This window comes from Schistocerca piceifrons, chromosome 3 (assembly GCF_021461385.2).
Source record: "Schistocerca piceifrons isolate TAMUIC-IGC-003096 chromosome 3, iqSchPice1.1, whole genome shotgun sequence".
NCBI classification, from domain to species: domain Eukaryota; kingdom Metazoa; phylum Arthropoda; class Insecta; order Orthoptera; family Acrididae; genus Schistocerca; species Schistocerca piceifrons.
Window position 1 is genome coordinate 335,181,681 of NC_060140.1, and position 22,006 is coordinate 335,203,686.

Here is a 22,006-nt window from a genome sequence, read left to right on the forward strand (position 1 = left end):
CGTTCAGACTCTCTAGCTGGTCTCAGATACACAGTTGAGGACCATAGGCATGGCTCCTTTAGGTGTCTTTTAGTATAATCCCAATTCAAGAAAAGAAAGTGCAGAATTATTTTGTAGTTCCAAAGAATAAACCATCATTGCATCTTGTCCAGAAATTTCTTAGAACCAGACATCACTGCGGCACTGTCGTAGCAATGTCATCTACGATGTCAAATACAATTCTGTTCTTTTCCAGCTGGTCTAAGATATCTTTCATAAGGTTTTTGTCATCTTTATGGTTTATTTTGATGAAAAGACTTGTGAAGATGTCACAGTTTTATCTTCAAAATCTTTACATATTATGGTTAAAATGATATTTTAGCCTCAATGTTTTTCATGTACAATGATGGGTGAACAGGTCTCTCTTACTTTGTAGCTAATGACAGACTATTACATACATGTGTCTTGCTTTTACATTAGAAGTCGATGGAATGACAGTTCCAATACTGATTCTTTAGTTGGTTTTCACCATTTACATTCTTGCACACATCTTTTTGCTCCTAGACCTCCATGGCACTGCCGAATCATAATGTCCAAAGAACAAGCGCTAAGCCACAGAAGTATGAGAGGTTTATTCACTATCGCGCTCCACCAATGTCTGGAGCTGGCAAGAGAGCTAGCACAGTGTGACATCCTACAATTAACAACTGTCCAAACTATATTTTCACTTCTAACAAACATCTTTCATTGGCCTCGGTGGAAAAAAGTGGAACATGTTACTTCCAAGAAGCTCACATTAGACATCACCAGTTATCTTTGTGGTGGCATGAGGAATAAACTGGGGCTGTACTTTTGTATCTTCCTTAGTAAAGGAACATTTTCCTTAGTAAAGAAACATTTGAAAACAGAACTCAGTATTTCTGCTTTTGCTGCAATAATCTCATTTTCAGTTTCTGAGTCCTCTATTAAGGAATTCTATACATGATCAAACGATATGTCAATTTTCACAATGTTTGTTTTACCAAATGTCTGGCTGTGTACAGTGCTGGATGACATTTCTGTCTAGCACAGATCATCTTTGAGAGAAATTTTGACTAACTATAAGTATGACAAGGTAGTGGACCTTGTTTGTGTTAATTTTTCACCGCATATGTTTAGTGAAAGATACATTTATTACAATTCATCTCACTGTATCATGAGTTTCCACAACCACAGTAACTATGATCAAGGATAAAAACAAAACAACACAGAGATTTACCAAAATACACTCCTGGAAATGGAAAAAAGAACACATTGACACCGGTGTGTCAGACCCACCATACTTGCTCCGGACACTGCGAGAGGGCTGTACAAGCAATGATCACACGCACGGCACAGAGAACACACCAGGAACCACGGTGTTGGCCGTCGAATGGCGCTAGCTGCGCAGCATTTGTGCACCGCCGCCGTCAGTGTCAGCCAGTTTGCCCTGGCATACGGAGCTCCATCGCAGTCTTTAACACTGGTAGCATGCCGCGACAGCGTGGACGTGAACCGTATGTGCAGTTGACGGACTTTGAGCGAGGGCGTATAGTGGGCATGCGGGAGGCCGGGTCGACGTACCGCCGAATTGCTCAACACGTGGGGCGTGAGGTCTCCGCAGTACATCGATGTTGTCGCCAGTGGTCGGCGGAAGGTGCACGTGCCCGTCGACCTGGGACCGGACCGCAGCGACGCACGGATGCACGCCAAGACCGTAGGATCCTACGCAGTGCCGTAGGGGACCGCACCGCCACTTCCCAGCAAATTAGGGACACTGTTGCTCCTGGGGTATCGGCGAGGACCATTCGCAACCGTCTCCATGAAGCTGGGCTACGGTCCCGCACACCGTTAGGCCGTCTTCCGCTCACGCCCCAACATCGTGCAGCCCGCCTCCAGTGGTGTCGCGACAGGCGTGAATGGAGGGACGAATGGAGACGTGTCGTCTTCAGCGATGGGAGTCGCTTCTGCCTTGGTGCCAATGATGGTCGTATGCGTGTTTGGCGCCGTGCAGGTGAGCGCCACAATCAGGACTGCATACGACCGAGGCACACAGGGCCAACACCCGGCATCATGGTGTGGGGAGCGATCTCCTACACTGGCCGTACACCACTGGTGATCGTCGAGGGGACACTGAATAGTGCACGGTACATCCAAACTGTCATCGAACCCATCGTTCTACCATTCCTAGACCGGCAAGGGAACTTGCTGTTCCAACAGGACAATGCACGTCCGCATGTATCCCGTGCCACCCAACGTGCTCTAGAAGGTGTAAGTGAACTACCCTGGCCAGCAAGACCTCCGGATCTGTCCCCCATTGAGCATGTTTGGGACTGGATGAAGCGTCGTCTCACGCGGTCTGCACGTCCAGCACGAACGCTGGTCCAACTGAGGCGCCAGGTGGAAATGGCATGGCAAGCCGTTCCACAGGACTACATCCAGCATCTCTACGATCGTCTCCATGGGAGAATAGCAGCCTGCATTGCTGCGAAAGGTGGATATACACTGTACTAGTGCCGACATTGTGCATGCTCTGTTGCCTGTGTCTATGTGCCTGTGGTTCTGTCAGTGTGATCATGTGATGTATCTGACCCCAGGAATGTGTCAATAAAGTTTCCCCTTCCTGGGACAATGAATTCACGGTGTTCTTATTTCAATTTCCAGGAGTGTAGTAATGGTGACACATCTTTCCCAGTCACATACACTCATGTTCATAAAAAACAAATCGCGTTGAATGACTAGAGATACGGCATTCATAATCACAGGACACATACATTAGTATGTTCTGCAGAAATGATTAGTATTTCAGTCACCCTAGTTCAGCATGTGTCCCGCTGCCTAGTAGGCAGAGGGTCCGCCATGGGCCCTGGTAACACATGATGATAATGCGTGTGAGGCACAAATGGTGTGATGTGGTATAGCCATCCACGTGGTTCCAAAGTTCATCTGTGGCACCTGCCATTGGGTCACAGCACTGGACCTATCATTTCACTGTATCCCACACATTTTCAATTGGTGACATGTCTGGTGATGTGGCAGGTCAGGGCAAAAGACTGACATCCTGTGACATCAAGAAGGGGTGTGTTCATGCAGCAATATGTGGTTGTGCACTGACTTGCTGAAAAATTGTGTCTGGGGTGTTGTGCAGAAACGGTATGGCTACGGCTTGTGGGACATCATTCACGCAGGTCACACAGGTTACAGCACCCTGTCCATACACCAACTGTGATTTGTGGTTGTACCCAATAGTACCCCACACCATAAGGCCTCGAGTTGGTGCTATATGTCTTGTGTGAATGCAGTCACTGTGATACCGCTCCCTATGTCTGTGGTGAACCAAAATGTGGCCATCATTTTCACATAAACAGAACCTAGGTTCATCCAAAAACACTATCTGTTTACAGCGACGTCGTTACACATACAATTGCTATCTAGCATGTTTCTGCACATCTGTCAATGGTAGGCAGAGAAGTGGATGACACACACATAACCAGTGCTGTAATAAACAGTGACAGACTGTCACCCCTGATAGTGTACGACATGTTACACTGTTCCACTGTTGCTCCAGAGCTGAGGAAGATGCCGATATGTCTTGCAATGCCATTCAGATGAAGTGTCGATCTTCTAAGAGTAGGAGAGGGGGGAGGGGTTGGGGTTGGGTGGTGCAACCTGAACCATCTCATCATGTTCTACGGCTTTCCGTGAACCATTCTGCACACACCCACTGCATCGCTGAAACACTTGCTCCGACATGAGCAGCAGTTTCCCAAATGGATGCATCACAATCTCTCATGCCAGTAATGCACCCTATTTCAAGTTCACTGATTCGACAGCACAGTTTGCGCAAATGTCTCTGAGGCATCCTCCACATCTGCTCAAGTCACACTGATTCATTGCCTTGGTCTAGAGCAACAACGAGAGCCACAGGCACATTTTACCAGTGGTTGGTGTTGCGCCACAATATCGATGTAGACCCTGAACCCACGGGCCAACATTATTCAAATGCTAAGCATTTCTGTGGAACATACCAATAGAAATGTCCTGTGAATGTGAAAATGCTACTTCTAGTCATTCAAGACGTTCTGTTTTTTCTCCCTCTCCTGAACACAATGTTTTGTGTAGGATGAGGTTCAGAAAGAAATTGATACTCTATGCATAACATACAAGCGGGAGAGCAATGAAGTAATAAAAAAATCTAAGTTCACTGGTTCTTCCATAGACAATGAGTGCTACGTGATATTTTGATAAACTGTCTGTCATTACAGAACAAAGTAGAAGAGAATAAATTTTTGCATACTTGTGCCTTCTTTTGTAGTGTGAGGGTGAAGTAATTCAAACAAGTTTCACTGTTTATCCACAGAAAGTGGATGTGATCATCACGTTCTGAGTGTAGCAATTCCTTTAACAGGTTTTCATGTGTATATTATCTATATCCACTTCAACGATTCACTGGGCCAGTATCTTGTTTACTTATTCTTCTTTAAGCACAGTGCCAAAGTCAATGCCAGATATTCTTCATCTGCACTTCTAGCCATTCTCATTAATGTGAAAATACAGAGTACATGAGAAGTGTCTGCTTCAAAACCAAGGTTAAATTGACAAGCTTTGTTGGTACATGCTGTCTGACACATTGATGGCTAGGTAAGAGAGAATTTGATAAACAAGCTATTAAAGGTTTCATTGGCCATTCAAAGAAATTTGATGTAATCATCAGGTTCTGAGAGTAATATTTCCTTTAACAGAGTTTCATTGGTAAATCTCTCTCTCTCATTTTAAGCAATTCCCTAGATCAGTGTCTTGTTTTCTTCTTCTTCTTCTTTAGACACAGTGCAAAAAGCCAGAACAACTTTGTCTGCATATGTGGCCATTCTCACTACTGTCAGAATACTCATGAACACAAACAACATCTGCATCAAAGTGAAATTAAACTGACAAAGTTTGTTTGTATGTGTAAGCGTGTGTTTGACAAATCTGCAGCTAGACAAGGGCGAATTTGACAAACATATTTGCTCACTTATGGGGGCCTTTAGTGTCTAGACACAAAGTAAAAATATCCATCCCACCCACATCTCAGTGCTGGTTTTCTATGGCTTAACTTGTTTTGAAATTAGAGAGGCATCAACTTTTAAGCTTTATTATATGCAGTTTATATCAATGTAATATTACACTTTTTCTTTTTTACAGAATAATGTGAATATATCCATTGGACTTACACTTCATTGGCAGAGTCCCTCCCCAGGTCAGCTTGTACTGAGGCGGGTTCGTTGGGAGAATGTCCACACGTAATACAGTATAACTTGGTTGAGGTGCTGCTACCCATGAATCAAGGCCAAGTAAATTGCAATGAGTGGGATCCAAATACTCCTCAGAGTGAAGAACAGCTCTGCAACATGTCTGCGGTATAAGGACCTGCAGAAGTATCACACATACAGCGAACATTTTATCACTGGAGGTAGTAATGCAAAATACAAACAAAAAGAAAATATGTGCGATAAAGAAACTGTCAGTTACAATGTCACTACCACCTGTTTGAAATAATTTTCTCTTCTCAGTTCTTATGATTTTTAGAGTTATATGAAGTTATTTTCATTAGACTACTTTTTGTTCCATAGACAAGGTATATGACAGTGTACATGGAACGTGACACTTCTTTAAGACTGTATTCACGATGCTTCAGTATATATGATTGTATAGCGACATTTCAAAATTAATGTTACAAATAAAGGTATCACAAAGTTTGACAATACAAGCAAATTCAGTTGGCCATATAAAACACTATTTCTTTACAGCCAAGTGTTCAACCTCGCAACATTAGCTACCATGAAGAAATATAATTCATTTTAAAGTTCTTTTGAGAGCTGATACATTTAGAAAATTATAAAACAGTTTTGAATATAACTCACATCTAGTGAGCCACTAGCAGTTCAAGAAAGGTCATTTTACCTGCTGGTGTAGTAGTTTGAAACTTTCAGATATCGCTGATTTATCCATAATGCAGTTCATATGGTTATGGCAGTCACCTTAATATCTGATGCATTCAAGTTGCTAACAAATTATACAGAATAATGCAAAAGAAAGCTGAAGATAAACAATGGAAAGTACTGGTTGGGACACCAACAATTATGAAAAGGATAGATTGCTACTCACTGTTAAGATGACACATTCAGTTGCAGACACACACAATGAAAAGACTATTACACACTGAGCTTTTGGCCAGAGCTTGTATCAGAAAAGAAAGGAAAATGCACACACATTCATACACGCACACACGAATGATATCTACCTGCTCTAGCCAGACTGCAACTGTTGTGTTGAACAAAAGCAGCACTTGGAAGTGGGGCAGTGAAGAGGGAGGGATGGCAGGGTGTGGGTGGAATAAGAGAAGAGCACTGACTGGCAGAGTGAGCAGGGACAGGACAGGGCTGCCAGATGCAGTGTCTGAAGGCTTTGGGGAAGGGGGGGGGGGGGGCGGGAGGGGAAGGGGGGAGCAGAAAAGAAGAAAAGCAGAGAGGGGACAAGACTGCTGGGTGTGTTGACAGAGAGCAGAGCACAGTAAGGGTGGGGAACACCTATTGGGAGTAACTGAAAGGACAGAGGGGCAGAAACTGTTGGGTGGGACATTTGGTTATTGCAGGTTGAGGCCAGAATAATTTCGGGAGTGTAGAATGTGTTGTAAGGGTAACTCCTTTCTGCACCATCCAGAAAAGTAGCCATTGAAATCAAGCATGATTTGTTCAGCTGGATATAGTGCCACAGGGTGGTACACTTTGCTCTTGGCCACAGTTTGGCAGAGGCCATTCATTTTGGTGGACAGCTGGTAGGTAGTCAAACCAATATAAAAAGCTGTGCAATGATTGCAGCACAGATGGTATATGACACGACTGCTTTAACAGGTAGCCCGGCCTGTGATGAGGTAGGATAAGCCTGTGACAGTACCGGACTAGGAAGTGCTGGGCAGGTGGATTGGGCAGGTCTTGCAACTGCGTCTTCCACAGGAATATGATCCCTGTGGCAAGGGACTGGGGTTCAGAGTGGCATACGGATGAACTAGGATGTTATAGAGGTTGGGTGTGTGCAGAACACCACTTTAAGAGATGAATCTTAGGTAGAATGTCTCTCATTTTAGGGAATGGTGATGGATAATCAAAGCCCTAACGAAGGGTGTTGTTTAGTTGCTTCTGTCTGATGAGGTATTGGATGACGAAGGGGATGCTGATTCTTAGGGGTGGTGGGATGATAGGGGTGTTTGGGGATAAGGCATGGGAAAACTGTTTGCAGTCTAGATCTGGGGACAGTGCTTGTCTGTAGGCCTTTGTGAAACCCTCGGCATATTGGGAAAAGGAGTTCTGTCACTGCAAGTGCACTGCTCCTGAGAGGCCAGGCTGTATGGGAGGGATCTTTTGGTGTGGAAGGGATGGCAGCTATCAAAATGCAGGTTCTGTTTGTGATTGACAGAGGTGTGGATGGAGCTGTGAGAGAGGAGGTGGTCAACTTCCAGGAAGGTGGTATGCTGGGTTAAGGAGGACCAGGTGATGTGGATGAGAGAGAAAGTGTTGCAGTTGTGAAGGAATGAGGATAGATTGTCTTGGCCCTGAGTCCAGATCATAAAGATATCATCAGTGAATCAGAGCCAGACGAGGGGTTAAGAGTATTGGTAGACTATGAAGGTTTCCTCTAAATAGGCCACAAACAGGTTGGAACAGGAGGTCGCCAAGCAAATGACCATGGCTTTGCCACGGATTTGTTTGTACACCTTTGCTTCAAAGGAAAAGTAGTAGTGTGTTACGGTAAAGTTAATAATGTTGTTGAGGAATGAGGTAGAGGGTTTGGAATCTAAAGGACATTGCTAGAGGTAGTGTCCGATAGCAGCAAGACCATGTGCATGAGGCATGAGGGTGGTTTGAAAAGTTCTTGAAATCACCAAGAGAAGTCAGTGCTAGCAAAACGAGTTGTTCACGTGAAATTCATTGGACTGTTGTCTGTAAACAAGTGCCACATCAGTGCTCTTGGAAGAGCGCTGTGGTGGTGATGTGGCTTTGTTGTTGTTCCTGCATAGTGATTTGCAAAGATAGAAAAAAATCGAGATTCGAGCAGTGATTAAGTACTTTGTAAAGAAAGGCATGAAAGCAAAGGACATTCATGCCAATTTCCAGAATACACTGGGGGACTATGCTCCTTCATATTCAACTGTTGCCAACTGGACAATTGAATTTAAATTTGGTCGGGAGAGCACCGATGATGATCCATGCAGTGGTCAGCCAAGATGTGTCACTACTCCAAGAATCATTGCAAAAGTGCACAAAATGGTCATGGAGGATCGCCGATTGAAAGTGTATGAAATTGCTCACGCTTGCCAAATGTCATCTGATAGGATATATCAAATTTTAACTGAAGAATTAGAAACGAAAAAATTATCTGCAAATTGGGTGCCACAACTCTTGACGCTGTATCAAAAATGCATGAGAACGGACATATCGGACCAATGTTTGGCCCATTTCAGGAGAAACAAACAATATTTTGTGCACCAGTTTGTGACCACAGATGAAACTTGGGTGCACTAATAAGCCTCGGAGACAAAACAACAGTCAAAGCAGTGGAAACATGCTGATTCTCCGCCCCCAAAGAAAGCATAGACAATTCCTTTGGCAGGAAAGGTCATGGCATCAGTGTTCTGGGATGTGAAAGGGATTCTGTTTATAGATTATCTCCCCACTGGGCAAACAATTACTGGAGAATACTATGCTAACCTCCTGGACAAATTGCAACAAAAGATACATGAAAAAAGGCCAGGTTTAGCAAGAAAGAAAGTCATCTTTCATCAAGACAATGCACACCCGCACACATGTGCCATCACTATGGCAAAATTACACAAACTAAAGTATGAATTGTTGCCACACCTGCCTTATTCCCCTGACATGGCTCCATCAGACGTCCATCTCTTCCCAAAACTGAAAATTTTTCTTGGTGGACAAAGATTCACTTCAAACGAAGAATTGAAAGCTCGAATTGACAACTACTTTGCAGGCCTGGAGGAAACTCATTTTTGAGATGGGATCAAGGCACTGGAACATTGATGGATCAAGTGCATTAATCCACAAGGAAACTACATTGAAAACTAAAAACAGTTTCAGTGATGTAAGTACTTTTTTTCTATTCTGTTCCAAGAATTTTTCAAACCATCCTTGTATGTTGGTGTACAGGGAAGTGAATCAACAGTGATGAGTAACATACAGGAAGGAAACAGTCTGGGGATTGTGCAGAGTCGGTGAAGGAAGTGGTTGGTACCTTTGAGGATAAATTTTGCCCAACCAGTTGGAGCTGGTGTTAGTCAATGAGGGTCAAAATTCTTTCAGTGGGGGCACAATAACTAGCTACAGTGAGGCATCTGGGAGTGTTAGATTTGAAGATTTTGGGTGGTATGTAGAAGGTTGGTTTGGGGGGGGGGGTGTCATAGGGTGTGGTGAGAAATAGATGTAGGGGAGAGGTTCTGGGGAGGGTCTAAGGCTTTAAACAGAGATTGGAGATGATGTTGGACTTCAGGGATGGGATCACTCTGACAGAATTTACAGGTGGACGACTTGTCAAAGACTTACTCTCTTCTCCTATTGCCTGAAATGGAAACACTTCTTTGCCATCAATCCCTCCAACTGAGGCCAACCTAATCTCAACATTAAATCCTGTCTATATCAGCTCTTACCACCATCAAACTGTGATCCTCCCCTCCCAGCTAAGCATCCCCTGGTCACCTTCCAAGATTACCTTACCTCCAACTTGGCTTCACCATTATTCCCCATGTCCCTTCTTAAGAACAACAACCTTCCAGCAGAAGAAAGGACAGCCATACACAGCCTCAAAATAGATCCTCACCTAATCATCCTACCTGCAGACAAAGTTTCCATCAATGTCATTTTGAATCACAGTGAATATCTGGTGAGAGGCCTCTGTCAATTGGATGACTCCTCCACCTATAAACTCTGCTACTATGATCCCATGCCAGAAGTCTAACATAACTGCCACTTACTGCTGAAACCTTAGGCCCCTCCCAGAGCCTCTCTCCCGAATCCATTTCCCTCCTCATGCCTATGGCACCCTATACACTCATCTTCTACCTGTTCCCCAAAATCCACAAATCTAACAATCCTGGGTGCCCCATTGTAGATGGTTATTGTGACTCCACTGAATGAATTTCGGCCCTCAATCACATCCAACCAATTGCCCAAAATCTAGCCCCCCCCCCCCATTTCAAAGATACTAACCACTTCCTTCACTGACTCTCCACCACCCTCATCCCTTTATCTCATGGATCCCTACTCATTACTGTAGACACCACTTCACTATCCACCAACATCCCTCATGCCCATGGCCTTCCCACTACTGAACACTACTGCTCCCAGTGTCCTTGATACTCCAAACCCACTACCTCATTCTTCATACGCCTTACTAACTTTATCCTAACACACAACTACTTCTCCACTGAAGGGAAAGTATACAAACAAATTCGTGGCACAACCATGGGCAATCACATGGCACCCTCTTATGCCAACCTGTTTGTGGGCCATCTACAGAAAACTTTCCTTGTCTAACAAAACTCTACACCACTGGTCTGGTTCAGGTTTGCTGACAATATCTTTATGATTTGGACTTGGGGTCAAAGACATGCTATCCTCATTCCTTCACAACCTTAACACCTTCACTCCCATCCATTTCACCTGATCCTTCTCAACTCAGCATGCCACCTTCATGAAAGTGGACCTCCTTCTCTCTGATGGCTTCATCCACACTTCTGTTGACATTAAACTCACCAACAGTACCTGCATTTTGATAGCTGCCATCCCTTCCACACTAAAATATCCCTTCCATACAGCCTGCCCACCCGATGACAGCATACCTGCAGTGAGAAGAGCTTCCTTGCCCAGAATGCTGATGGTCTTACAAAGGCCTTCACAAACGGGCACTATCCCCCAGAACTAGTCCACAAACAAATTTCCTGTGCCATATCCCCACAACCCCTAATTCTCCCACCACTCCCACGAACCAGCTACAAAGGAGAGTACCCTTCATCACCCAATACCACCATGGACTGGAACAAATGAACCACATCCTTTGCCAGGGGTTTGATTACCTACCATTATGCCCTGAAATGAGGGACATCCAATCCAAGGTCCTTACCACTCTTCCAAATGTGGTGTTGTGTCGCCCACCCAACCTCTGCAACATCCTATTCCATCCCTATGCCTCTCCAAATCCCATACCTTGTCACAGGAGTCATATCCCTGTGTAAGACACAGGTGCAAGACCTGCCCAATCCACCCACCCAGCATTTCCTATTACAGTCCTGTCATGAGCTCCTATCCCATCAGAGGCCAGGCTACTTGTTAAAGCAGCCACATCATATACCAGCTCTGCTGCAATCATTGCACACCTTTTTATATTGGTATGACTACTAACTGGCTGTCCACCAGAATGAATGGCCACTGCCAAACTGTGGCCAAGAGCAAAGTAGAACATCCTGTGGCACAACATGCAGGTGAACAAAACATGGTTGATATCAATGGCTATTTCACAACCCAGGCCACCTTGAACCTGCCCTCCAACACCAGCTTTTCTGAACTGCACGGATGGGAGTCATCCTGACAACATATTCTCCACTCCTGAAATTATCCTAGCCTCGACTTATGATAACCTAATGTTCCAACACCCTCCACCCAACAGTGTCTGCACCCTCTGTCCCATCACCTCCCCACACCTTAGGCCCCCCACACTCAATACGCACCACTTACTGCCAACATACCCACAAGTCTTTTCCAGTCTCTTGTCTTCTTTTCTACTACCTGCTTCCTCTTCCCCTACCCAACAACCTCCTGATGCTGTGCCAGATAGCCTTGTCCTGCTGCCTCCTAGTACTGCTTGCTCTGCCAGACAGCACACTTCTCTCCCCCCACCTGTGACCTGCTGTCCCTCCCACTTCCTGCCCCACTCCAATCTGCTACTTCAGTTCAAAGCAGTGGTTGCAGGTGGCCACTGCAGCCTGAGATAGTGGTTATAAGTGTGTGAGCTCCACATGCTTGTGTGATTGTGTGTAGGGTTTTCTTTCTTTCCTGAAGATGGCTTTGGTGAAAAGCTTTGTTTAACAGACTTTTTGTTGTGCCTGTCTGCAATTCAATGTTTGATCTTTACGGTGAGTAGCAAGGTTTCCTTTTCATAATTGTTAAAACTGAAGATGTGTTATACAATTATCAGTTTGGGTTTAGGAAAGATGTATTGGCTGTATTTCTTATATTGGATTTGATAATGGAGGCAAGAGATACTAAAAATGTAGACACATTCATATGAGTTGCTTATCCAGAAAAAGTGTTTGATGGTGTAAAATGGTGCATGATGACCGAAATTCTAAAAGTCAGTGTAAACTATAACATGTATAACAACCTTTGAGAGTGGTATTAAAATGGAGAACTCGGCTGTGGAAGGGCGTGTGCTGTATGAGACCGACTACATACTAAAATTCGTTGATACAGTAGTTCTTCTTTTGAAGAAAAGCTACTACATCCATCTGTTCAGAGAAGCCATGAGATCCACAAACATGACAATAGTTTCAACAAGATAGAGAAAAGTCTCACGGTAAATGGATCCTGGTTTCCTGTACTGACCATTGCAGGTAACAATGGGAGAACTAGAGTGTTAATGACCACAGGATAGTCCGCAGATGTTGGCACAACAGGTACATATAATTTTCAGCCAAGACCTCGACTCCAGTCCGCAACCAGGAATGGACGGTGATGCTTTGACATCCGAAAAATCGTCAAACAAATGTCAGCCAAAGAACTTGAGACAGAAGCCAACTGACAGTTTATTTACCACCCTGATTATTGTTTGAGATAACTGTTAGAGAAAATCAAATGTGTTTGACTCTTCTTACAATGTGCACTTATATAAATTTTAATGTATGGCACTTTTCTACAACTGCCTGCCACTGGAATTGAATTAGCATCTCTGTAACACTCTCAAGCTTACTTAATGAACCCATACTGAAATATACATGCCATACTGAAATATACATGTCATTTGTATACTGTAGTTGTAAACTGACAAATTTCCCATCATGATGACATCGCAATTATGATCCATGGGATATGCAAATAGCTAAAACTAAAATATTATAATTCCACACTTTCCACGTGTGTTATCAGATAACAGGCCGACATTCCAATATTACTCACCACGATATTTACATACATAATGGACAGTTGTTATTGTTGCTTTGTTGTCGAGATCTGCAGTCTGAAGATGGATGTGATGCAGTGCTCCATGCTAATCTATCCTGTGCAAGCCACTTCATCTCTACATGTCTATTGCAACGTGCCCATGTAACTTGGATTTCCCATTTTAAAAAATCACTGCCAGAGATATAAGAAATGGATTTGTTGGTTGATTCTTATCTGCGGAGTCACAACATCCCCTCTAATTGCTTGATGAAGTTTAAAAAATCTGCTGTTGGCGACCTTTACACTGTCAGAAATGCAAACTTCTATTTTTGCAGTTCTGTTACAAAAGTACAACTCTCAAACACCTGTTAACTGCAGTATTCATTTAAGTCTGTGGCCACGCCACCTTTCCTTATATTATACCTAAAGTGCTGTGACACTAACTTGTATCCACCTAAGTGTCACTGTTCAATACCTGTGACTTCCAAATGATGCTCTATTATCCATACCATTTCATTGTAATACCTATAGATTTGTCAGTTTCCTGGAGTGTATGCGAAGCTCATCTTTCTCATATGTAAGTGTTTATTATGTTTCAATGCGGAAATCTAATTGTATTATGATTATAACTCTTCATGCTGTACAAGGTGTCTTTTTTTGTCTCCCCACTGCTTGATATAGCTCTGTCTTTCAGAAACAAATGGAAACTCTAGACAATGATGCCACCTGCAAGAGGATACAAGAAATTGTACATGCTGTCCTTTTTTTTACGCTGTTTGTTGTAACTCTTATCTTTAAGAAACAAATGAAAACTCTAAATGACATCACCTATAACAGTATACAACAAATTATACCCAGAAATGCAATAAAATCTTTGCCCGAAAACACACAGTAGTCGCTGTGTGAAGAAACCAGAGTTGATTTTATTGCACTGACTACTGTGAAAACTTTAATATACAAACTCCCATTAACGTTCATCTTGGATTTGGCACAGTTGGAGAGCAAAAAGATGTGTAATGATTGGAGACAATATTTTTCTGCAGAAAAAATGAGACTGGGGTAGTGTTTACAGTGAACTGAGTCTGAGCAGGAAACTGACAGTTTATAATCACATTGAAGAGGAAGTATCCACCAGAAATATGGAGCACATGATGAGGTTACTGATTTCCATAATCTCCATCATTAGTCAGGATACAGGATACTAGACACAGGAAGAGCTCCATTTTCAAATTTTTGTATTCATTCATAAGCCATAAGATATCATGAGTCTTTTACTTCTGTGTAAAGGAGGGTGACACCATGAAGTTTCATCACATTATCATTGTCTTAGTGGGTGATGAGATTTGCAGATGCAGGTAGGCAGAGAGTTTGTATGTCTGGAAGCATTACATACCATTATATCTACTTAAGTTTTCATAATGCTGCAGCATTACTTTCAGTGACTGAAGAAGAAGGGAAACACGAGTGGGAACTGTCCTCAAAGATCAAATTAGCTTCTTGAAAAATCTCTGAATGAGTAGAATGTGCATAAGCATTATGGACAGTCTTCTCTGAGCACTATTCACACTTCCTGCATCACTGATCCATTGTCAGCCTACAGCAACAGCTCTACCACTTAACTGCTTGCTACTCTACTTTCCCCTACTGTGATATGTCTTGATGTCTACTGATCAACAGCAATCACAAAACTGACTAGAGCAGGCCAAGCACTTAATAATGTAGGTATGGACAAATCAAAACATATGCAGAAGAATGTTGTGATCTGTCTATTTCAAGTGGAGCCTCATATTTCAAAACCTTTCCTGTATTTTTAGGCTATCTGGTTCATGTCAGATTCTAAAATTAATCAAACATAATATTTCCTCTTTGGATAAAACAATTATTGCTGGGCCTTACCAAACTAATACCAATGCCCAAAGCAGCAACCTTGTACAGGTCACAGAAATTGCACAACAAGTGTGCCAAAAGCTGTCAGTGCTACTCGCAATGTAATGTACTTCATATGGAATGTTCGGATCAGTGATTACCACATAGTTCTGCATTTTCTGTGGTGTATATGAAATCAGTGATCGTGGTATTGGCATCAGCTTGACGAGACTCAGCAACAATAGCTCATCTAAAGACAGCAGTCAGGTGGACTGTTGACACACTATGTCAAGTTGATCTTAGGAGCTGGCAGCAAACCGAGGAAGAATATCATAATTACTACATCAGGAAAGACTACTTAGTCATATTCTCAAAATAAATTAAGATTTTATAAACTTTTTTCTCTTTTTGCAATACAATAAAACTAACATTGCTGTAAAACAAAAAATTAAATCGACAGATAAAAGTTCTACTCACGAAGTGGCAGAAGAGGAAAACACACACACACACACACACACACACACACACAAGGACTTAAGTTTTACAAGCTTTCGGAGCCAGTGGCTTCTTCTTCTTCTGGAAGAAGAGTTGAAGGGGAAGGAAGAGGGGTGAAGGAAAAGGACTAGAGAGGTTTAGGGAAAGGGATACAGTTCAGGAAAGTCACGCAGAACTCTGCATCAGGGGAGACTTCCAATCTTCCCAAAATCCTGTGTGGTAAGTCTCTCCTGACTTGGGTTCTGAGTGGCTTTTCTGAACTTTACCCCTTTACCTAAACCTCTCCAGTCCTCTTCCTTCACCCCTCTTCCTTCTCCTTCAACTCTACTGCCAGAAGAAGGAGCCACTGGCTCCGAAAGCTTGTAAAAGTTAAATCCTTTTGTGCATGTGTTTCCCTGCACCGCTCAGTGCATAGACTTCTTATCTATCCATTTACATTATATTATCAGTAATTGTTTATTATTGTTGTTGTAGATAGTTAAATTGTGGCAGATGTAGGCTATATTTTGAGTTTGGTTTGAAATCAATATCATATGGTCCAGTAATTTGTCTTCTTTGTACACTACTGATAAAATGTTGTAATACTGTATATGTATTAAGTAATTGGATAGATACAAAATATACTCACAAAGTGGCAGCAGGAGAATATGCACATCTTTGTGCTGCCACATGGTGAGTAGATTTTTCATCTATCCAATTACATTATTTTTCAAAAATGTATGTATTAAAATGTTAAACTAGCTACAACTAATGAATAAGACCTAGTATATGTAAGTAAAAACTAACTGCCCCAAAAAGAGATGCAACAATAAAATGAAATTGAATAAGGATGCTAAATGTAAGTGAACATATTTTTTTAAAAAAAAAAATATGTTGTTGTTTCTTAGTTGCTGGCAGAAATTAATGTTACATTACTGACCTACATAACATATAGCGTACTTAAGATACTATGTCACTGTATTTTTTCCAGTGTTGAAATCATGCAGGATTTGTCTGCAAGAATTTGGACTGTTGTTTTAATAACAGTAATTTGTAAACAATTTTAATATTTTTTATTACCTTAAGATTCTTTATAAGGGATATGACGAGAGAGCGTGGCTGGCCACGAACAACAACTTGGTAGCCAACCATAAGTGCATAAGCAAGTGTCAGGAATGACTGCGTGCCCAGGACCTCTCGGAGGGCACGCAGCTCTGACACACATTTGCTCTCATCATTATTCAGCTCATCGTCTATCTCCTGGGCTGAGGCAGGTGCAGCTCTTTCAACTGGCACATTTCTCCTGGACGGCTGTGGAGGTGTGGCTGCTGTCACTAACATGAAGCCTTCTTCTGTCTCTATTATGTGAATCACATAGAGAGACAATAAGATGAAGGATATTAACATTCCCAGAAAACAATATTTTTATTAAAATATTTAAGCATATATTATGTAAGGAAATATTCAAAGGCAACAGAATTCTATTACATGAATCACATGAAGACATACATTTTTTCAATAATCGCAGGAAATTAAAACTCATGCAGCAAATTATAGGTAAGAAAAACATGCTCATAGTTCATACTGTGCCAATAGCAGAAACCTTTAAATAAACATTAATTTAATAACCTTGAACAATGCTATATTTTATTACTTTAAGATACTTGATAAGGGATATGACAAGAGTATTAGTTACAATTTTCCACTACACACAGTTGGTTCCAGAAGTTCTGGACTTAATTTTTGCACGAGACAAAGTGGTGCTATTATCCAAATATATATGGATCCATGTAGAATGCAGTTTCCTGTACTAACAGTAATTTGTTACTGCTGTAGCAGTTCACAAAAATCTGTTTTGATTACGTGAGACCTGTGATGGTGTGTGTTTATTTCTTTTTAGTCTTTTCTGGCCCACAGCAGTGTTCTTGTGCATAAGTTATTGGCTAAAAGAGGGACAACAGTCCTCAAACAATTCCCCACCCCCATTTTCACCTGATTCTGCCCCAGCATCACATTGCCCTTTTCCAAACTCAGATCTGTCCTCAAGTAGGAGTATTTTAAGGGTGTTGAAACGAATCAATGTAATGTGATAGCATTTCAGTTGAAGGTTTTGCCGAGGTGTTCCAGAGACTGTATACCAGTGTTGCAAGTGTGTGGCAAGGAAACAGATTTATGTCAAAAACTCATATGATGATAAATATTTAACATCATTTTGTATTTTATTTCAATAAACTCCCAGATTATTGATCCTATTGAGTAAACTGCATCACTAGGAGATTATCAACTAACTACACTTGTACTATCTGTGGTGTCACCGTCAGACACCACACTTGCTAGGTGGTAGCCTTTAAATCGGCCGCGGTCTGGTAGTATACGTCGGACCCGCGTGTCGCCACTATCAGTGATTGCAGACCGAGCGCCGCCACACGGCAGGTCTAGAGAGACGTCCTAGCACTCGCCCAAGTTGTACAGCCGACTTTGCTAGCGATGGTTCACTGACGAATTATGCTCTCATTTGCCAAGACGATAGTTAGCATAGCCTTCAGCTACGTCATTTGCTACGACCTAGCAAGGCGCCATTATCAATTGCTATATATCTTGTGATGCATGTACCGTCAGACCGATGTTCACCAATTATGGATTAAAGTTAAGTATTCCAACAGCTACGTACTTTATTTGCTAGATTCAAATCCTTTAACTGTTCCAGACCTCACGCCAGCCTGCGTGAGCTTAAACGCGTGCCTTTCAGCTTCACCTCCTAGTGGCTTCGCTGTCTTGCCAAGTCACAACACTATCCATATGTGCACACAGAGACAGATACAGACATGGACACACATGCACACACTCGCGCACGTGCGCGCGCGCGCGTGCGCACACACACACACACACACACACACACACACACACACACACACACACACACCACACATACACACACACTGAAATACTGTTTTTTAGGCCCTTCTCCAAAACAGGGCACAGAACAGAATGATAAGAGACACATCTGGCTGCCATCACATACAGCGTCTTCCTAAAAAATTAAGGAGTAGCAGAGTTCATTTTTATGGACCTCCAAATAAAGGAGGAGTGCAAATTCTAACAGAACCATGGAGTTTTCATATTTCTAGAACTATGGAGTTTTCACATTCCTGGGACTTTCATGGATGTATACAATCGGCTTAATAACAGCAGAGTTAATACATTCTCACTTCAGTATGACTTCCTTACTGAGATTCCATACTGTGGTGAAATGATAAGAGACACATCTGGCTGCCATCACATACTGCGTCTTCCTAAAAAATTAAGGAGTAGCAGAGTTCATTTTTATGGACCTCCAAATAAAGGAGGCGTGCAAATTCTAACAGAACCATGGAGTTTTCATATTTCTAGAACTATGGAGTTTTCACATTCCTGGGACTATCATGGATGTATACAACCAGCTTAATAACAGCAGAGTTAATACATTCTCACTTCAGTATGACTTCCTTACTGAGATTCCATACTGTGGTGAAATGATCAGATAAACTATTTATCCAAGAAACAACATACCTGCTGCTAAATCATTTGCAGGGACATATTGTAGCCACCAGGTGTGACTTAACACCTAATTTTGATGTGAGGAGTAATATTATTTATAAACCTGGATTGTAGTTTCAGAAATAAGGGGCTATCATTTCTATAAATACTGCACTTCAAACAAAAGTCTCCTAGTACAAATATCACCCAAGAAGTTCAAGGTATTACGTGACACTTTTAATCCTTAGTCACAGATAGTTAACTGTTCACTGGACAATGAAGACAGTTTTCTTAATTCTGTAGTACATGGGTATTATGTCCAAGAAGATGAACAGTTGTAATACAAGATACCAGGTTTAACATTATAAAATCATATGCAAATAAAATTAATGTTTTTTTTTTCAGTCTGCAGAAAGGCCTCTTCCATTTTATTTCATAAAGGAACAATCAAACTGGCCATGAAAAATCTTTACTAGAATATTAATAATGGTATGAGATAAGCCAAAATCATCTTCACAGACAATTTTATTCAGTTTTTTGGAAAATTCATTCGTAACAGTTTTAGAAACTTCAATCATAATATCAATTCATTATTCTGGTTATATTTCTTGCCTGAACTAATGTTGAACTTTGAGGTGCTTAACAATTTTCAGTTCAGGTCAAAATTATGAGGCATTTTTCTTTCTTTAGTCCTTACAGATAAAACGTGATTCTAATTTATGAAGCTTTCATTACTTTAGTCTGGTTTGTTGCAGTTCGTCACTCTAGTCTATACTGTCCAAGTCATGTTGTATCTAGACAACTACTGCAAGCTACATCCATTTGAATCTGCTTTCTGTAGTTATGCCTTGGTCCCTATCTCTATAATTTTATTCCCGGCTGGGTCGGAAATTTTCTCCGCTCAGGGACTGGGTGTTGTGTTGTCCTAATCATTATCATTTCATCCCCATCGACGCGCAGGTCGCCGAAGTGGCGTCAAATCGAAAGACCTGCACCAGGCGAACGGTCTACCCGACGGGAGGCCCTAGCCACACGACATTTCCATTTTTACCACCCACTTCCCCTCTATTACCAAATTAATTACTCCCTGATGCGTGAGGATGTGTGCTATTGCCCCATCCTTTTGTTTAGTCATGTTGTAACACATTTCTTTTCCCTTCCCAATTTGATTCAATAATTCAGTACCTCTTCAATAGTTATATTTCCTATTCATCTAATCTTCACCATTTTTCTGTAACACATTCCAAACGCTTCTATTTTCTTCTTGTCTGTTCTTCTTACCATCTACATTTCACTTCCAAATAATACTACACTCCACACACACACTTTCAGAAAAGACAATGACATTTATTCTTGACATTAGAAAATTTCACTTTTTCAGAAAAGCTTTCCTTCCTTTTGTGTCCGAATTTTCATCATCTTTATTTCTGCTACTTTCAGTTTTTGCTATCTAAATAGCTAAACTCTACAACTAATTTTAGTATCTTGTTTCCTAATCTAATTTCCCCTGTATCATCTGACTTAAATCTGACTATACTCCATTACCCTTGTGTTACTTTTATGGAAGTTCATCTTATAACCTGTTTTCAAGACACTATACATTCTGTAAAGCTGCTCTAATTGTCTGACAGAATTATAATGCCACAGCAAGCCTTAAATTTGTTATTTCCTCTCTCTGAAATTTAACTTCTTTTCCAACAAAATTTCTCCTTGGTTTCCTTTACCACTTACTGAAGGTCTAATCATGCAAATTCTGCTTTTTGATTCTATTACTAAGTAAGACATTCAGAAACCTAGATTTCACAACTATTAATGACAGTATTTCTAAAATTTTGATTGGGAATATTTCCTCAAGTACTGGAAGTAGTCTCTGAAGCAGAAGATGTAAAAGTTCTCTCATGCAGCATCACTAGTCTTCTATTGTTCTCCAACATGGTTTCTTATCCAGGCTGTTTTTTCGTTTTGCTATCTTTTGATTGCACTTGGTCAAGGATCTTACCTTCCTTCGAAGACATTCCTTTTCTACATACAGCATCCAATAAAAACTTATATGAAACAAGAAATATAAAATTATGAATGAAATTGAAACCAAAATGCATCATTTGGCCTGCCGCCTATAAATCCAGCATCCCTGAAAACCATAAAACCATCAACAATACTTCTGGCCATTTACCCCTACCCCTCCCCATTTTGAGAGATACTAAGAGCAAGTGCCTACACTTTCAGTCATTTATTTTGTACATAATTTGCATGTTTACGATTTCAGTTAACGATCTGTTCCCACTCTAGATGGGCCTAACACTGTGCAATAGTTGCATAAATGTCCTTAATCTGTGATTAACAAGGGGGTTGAAGACGCAGGTTAGAGTGTTCTAATTTCTGATGTACATTGTATTTAAGTGTGTCACCTCTTTTACACTGACCCAGTATATCCAGGACCGGAGGAGAGCCACCAAAATCCACTTTCATGAACTGAAGCCATTGATAGGAAGTATATTCTTCTACAGCACTCTGTTACTAGTGGAAGCAGATTTTATAGTTACGAAGGGTCATTTAGCATTATGGTGCTTGCTGTTGTTGATGCTAATTACAACTTTTTATATGTTAGGCTGGCTGCCAAGGAAGGATTTCAGAGGGAGGTGTTTTTAAGAATGCCTCTATAAGTGAACTAATCCCACAAAAAAAGGCTAAACTTCTCACCTCATGCCACCTGGAGGGACAAAGCCACTACCATATGTATTCCTGGCAGACGATGCTGTCCCATTACAAGAAAATTTTATGAAGCCGTATCCAGAAGGGAATCACCAAGGCTCAAAAGATAGAATTTTTAACTACCAATTGTCTAGGGCAAGGACGGTCACAGAAAATATCTTTGGTATTTGTACGGAGTGTAGCCATGTATGGAAGTGACACGTGGACGATAAATAGTTTAGACAGGAAGGGAATAGAAG

General features: G+C 41.6%; 1 protein-coding gene across 5 annotated transcripts in view; it reads right to left on the minus strand.

Annotated features, from left to right (window-relative positions):
- The window catches only part of LOC124788196 (folliculin), a 175,173-nt gene that overhangs the window by 28,823 nt on the left and 124,344 nt on the right, over positions 1–22,006 (minus strand). For all 5 annotated transcript variants that reach the window (XM_047255370.1, XM_047255369.1, XM_047255371.1 and 2 more), the window contains 2 exons: positions 16,620–16,897; positions 5,211–5,406 (listed from right to left, as the gene is read on the minus strand). In XM_047255370.1, the coding sequence (XP_047111326.1) occupies positions 5,211–5,406; positions 16,620–16,897 (474 nt within the window). The remainder of the gene's footprint in view (positions 1–5,210; positions 5,407–16,619; positions 16,898–22,006) is intronic.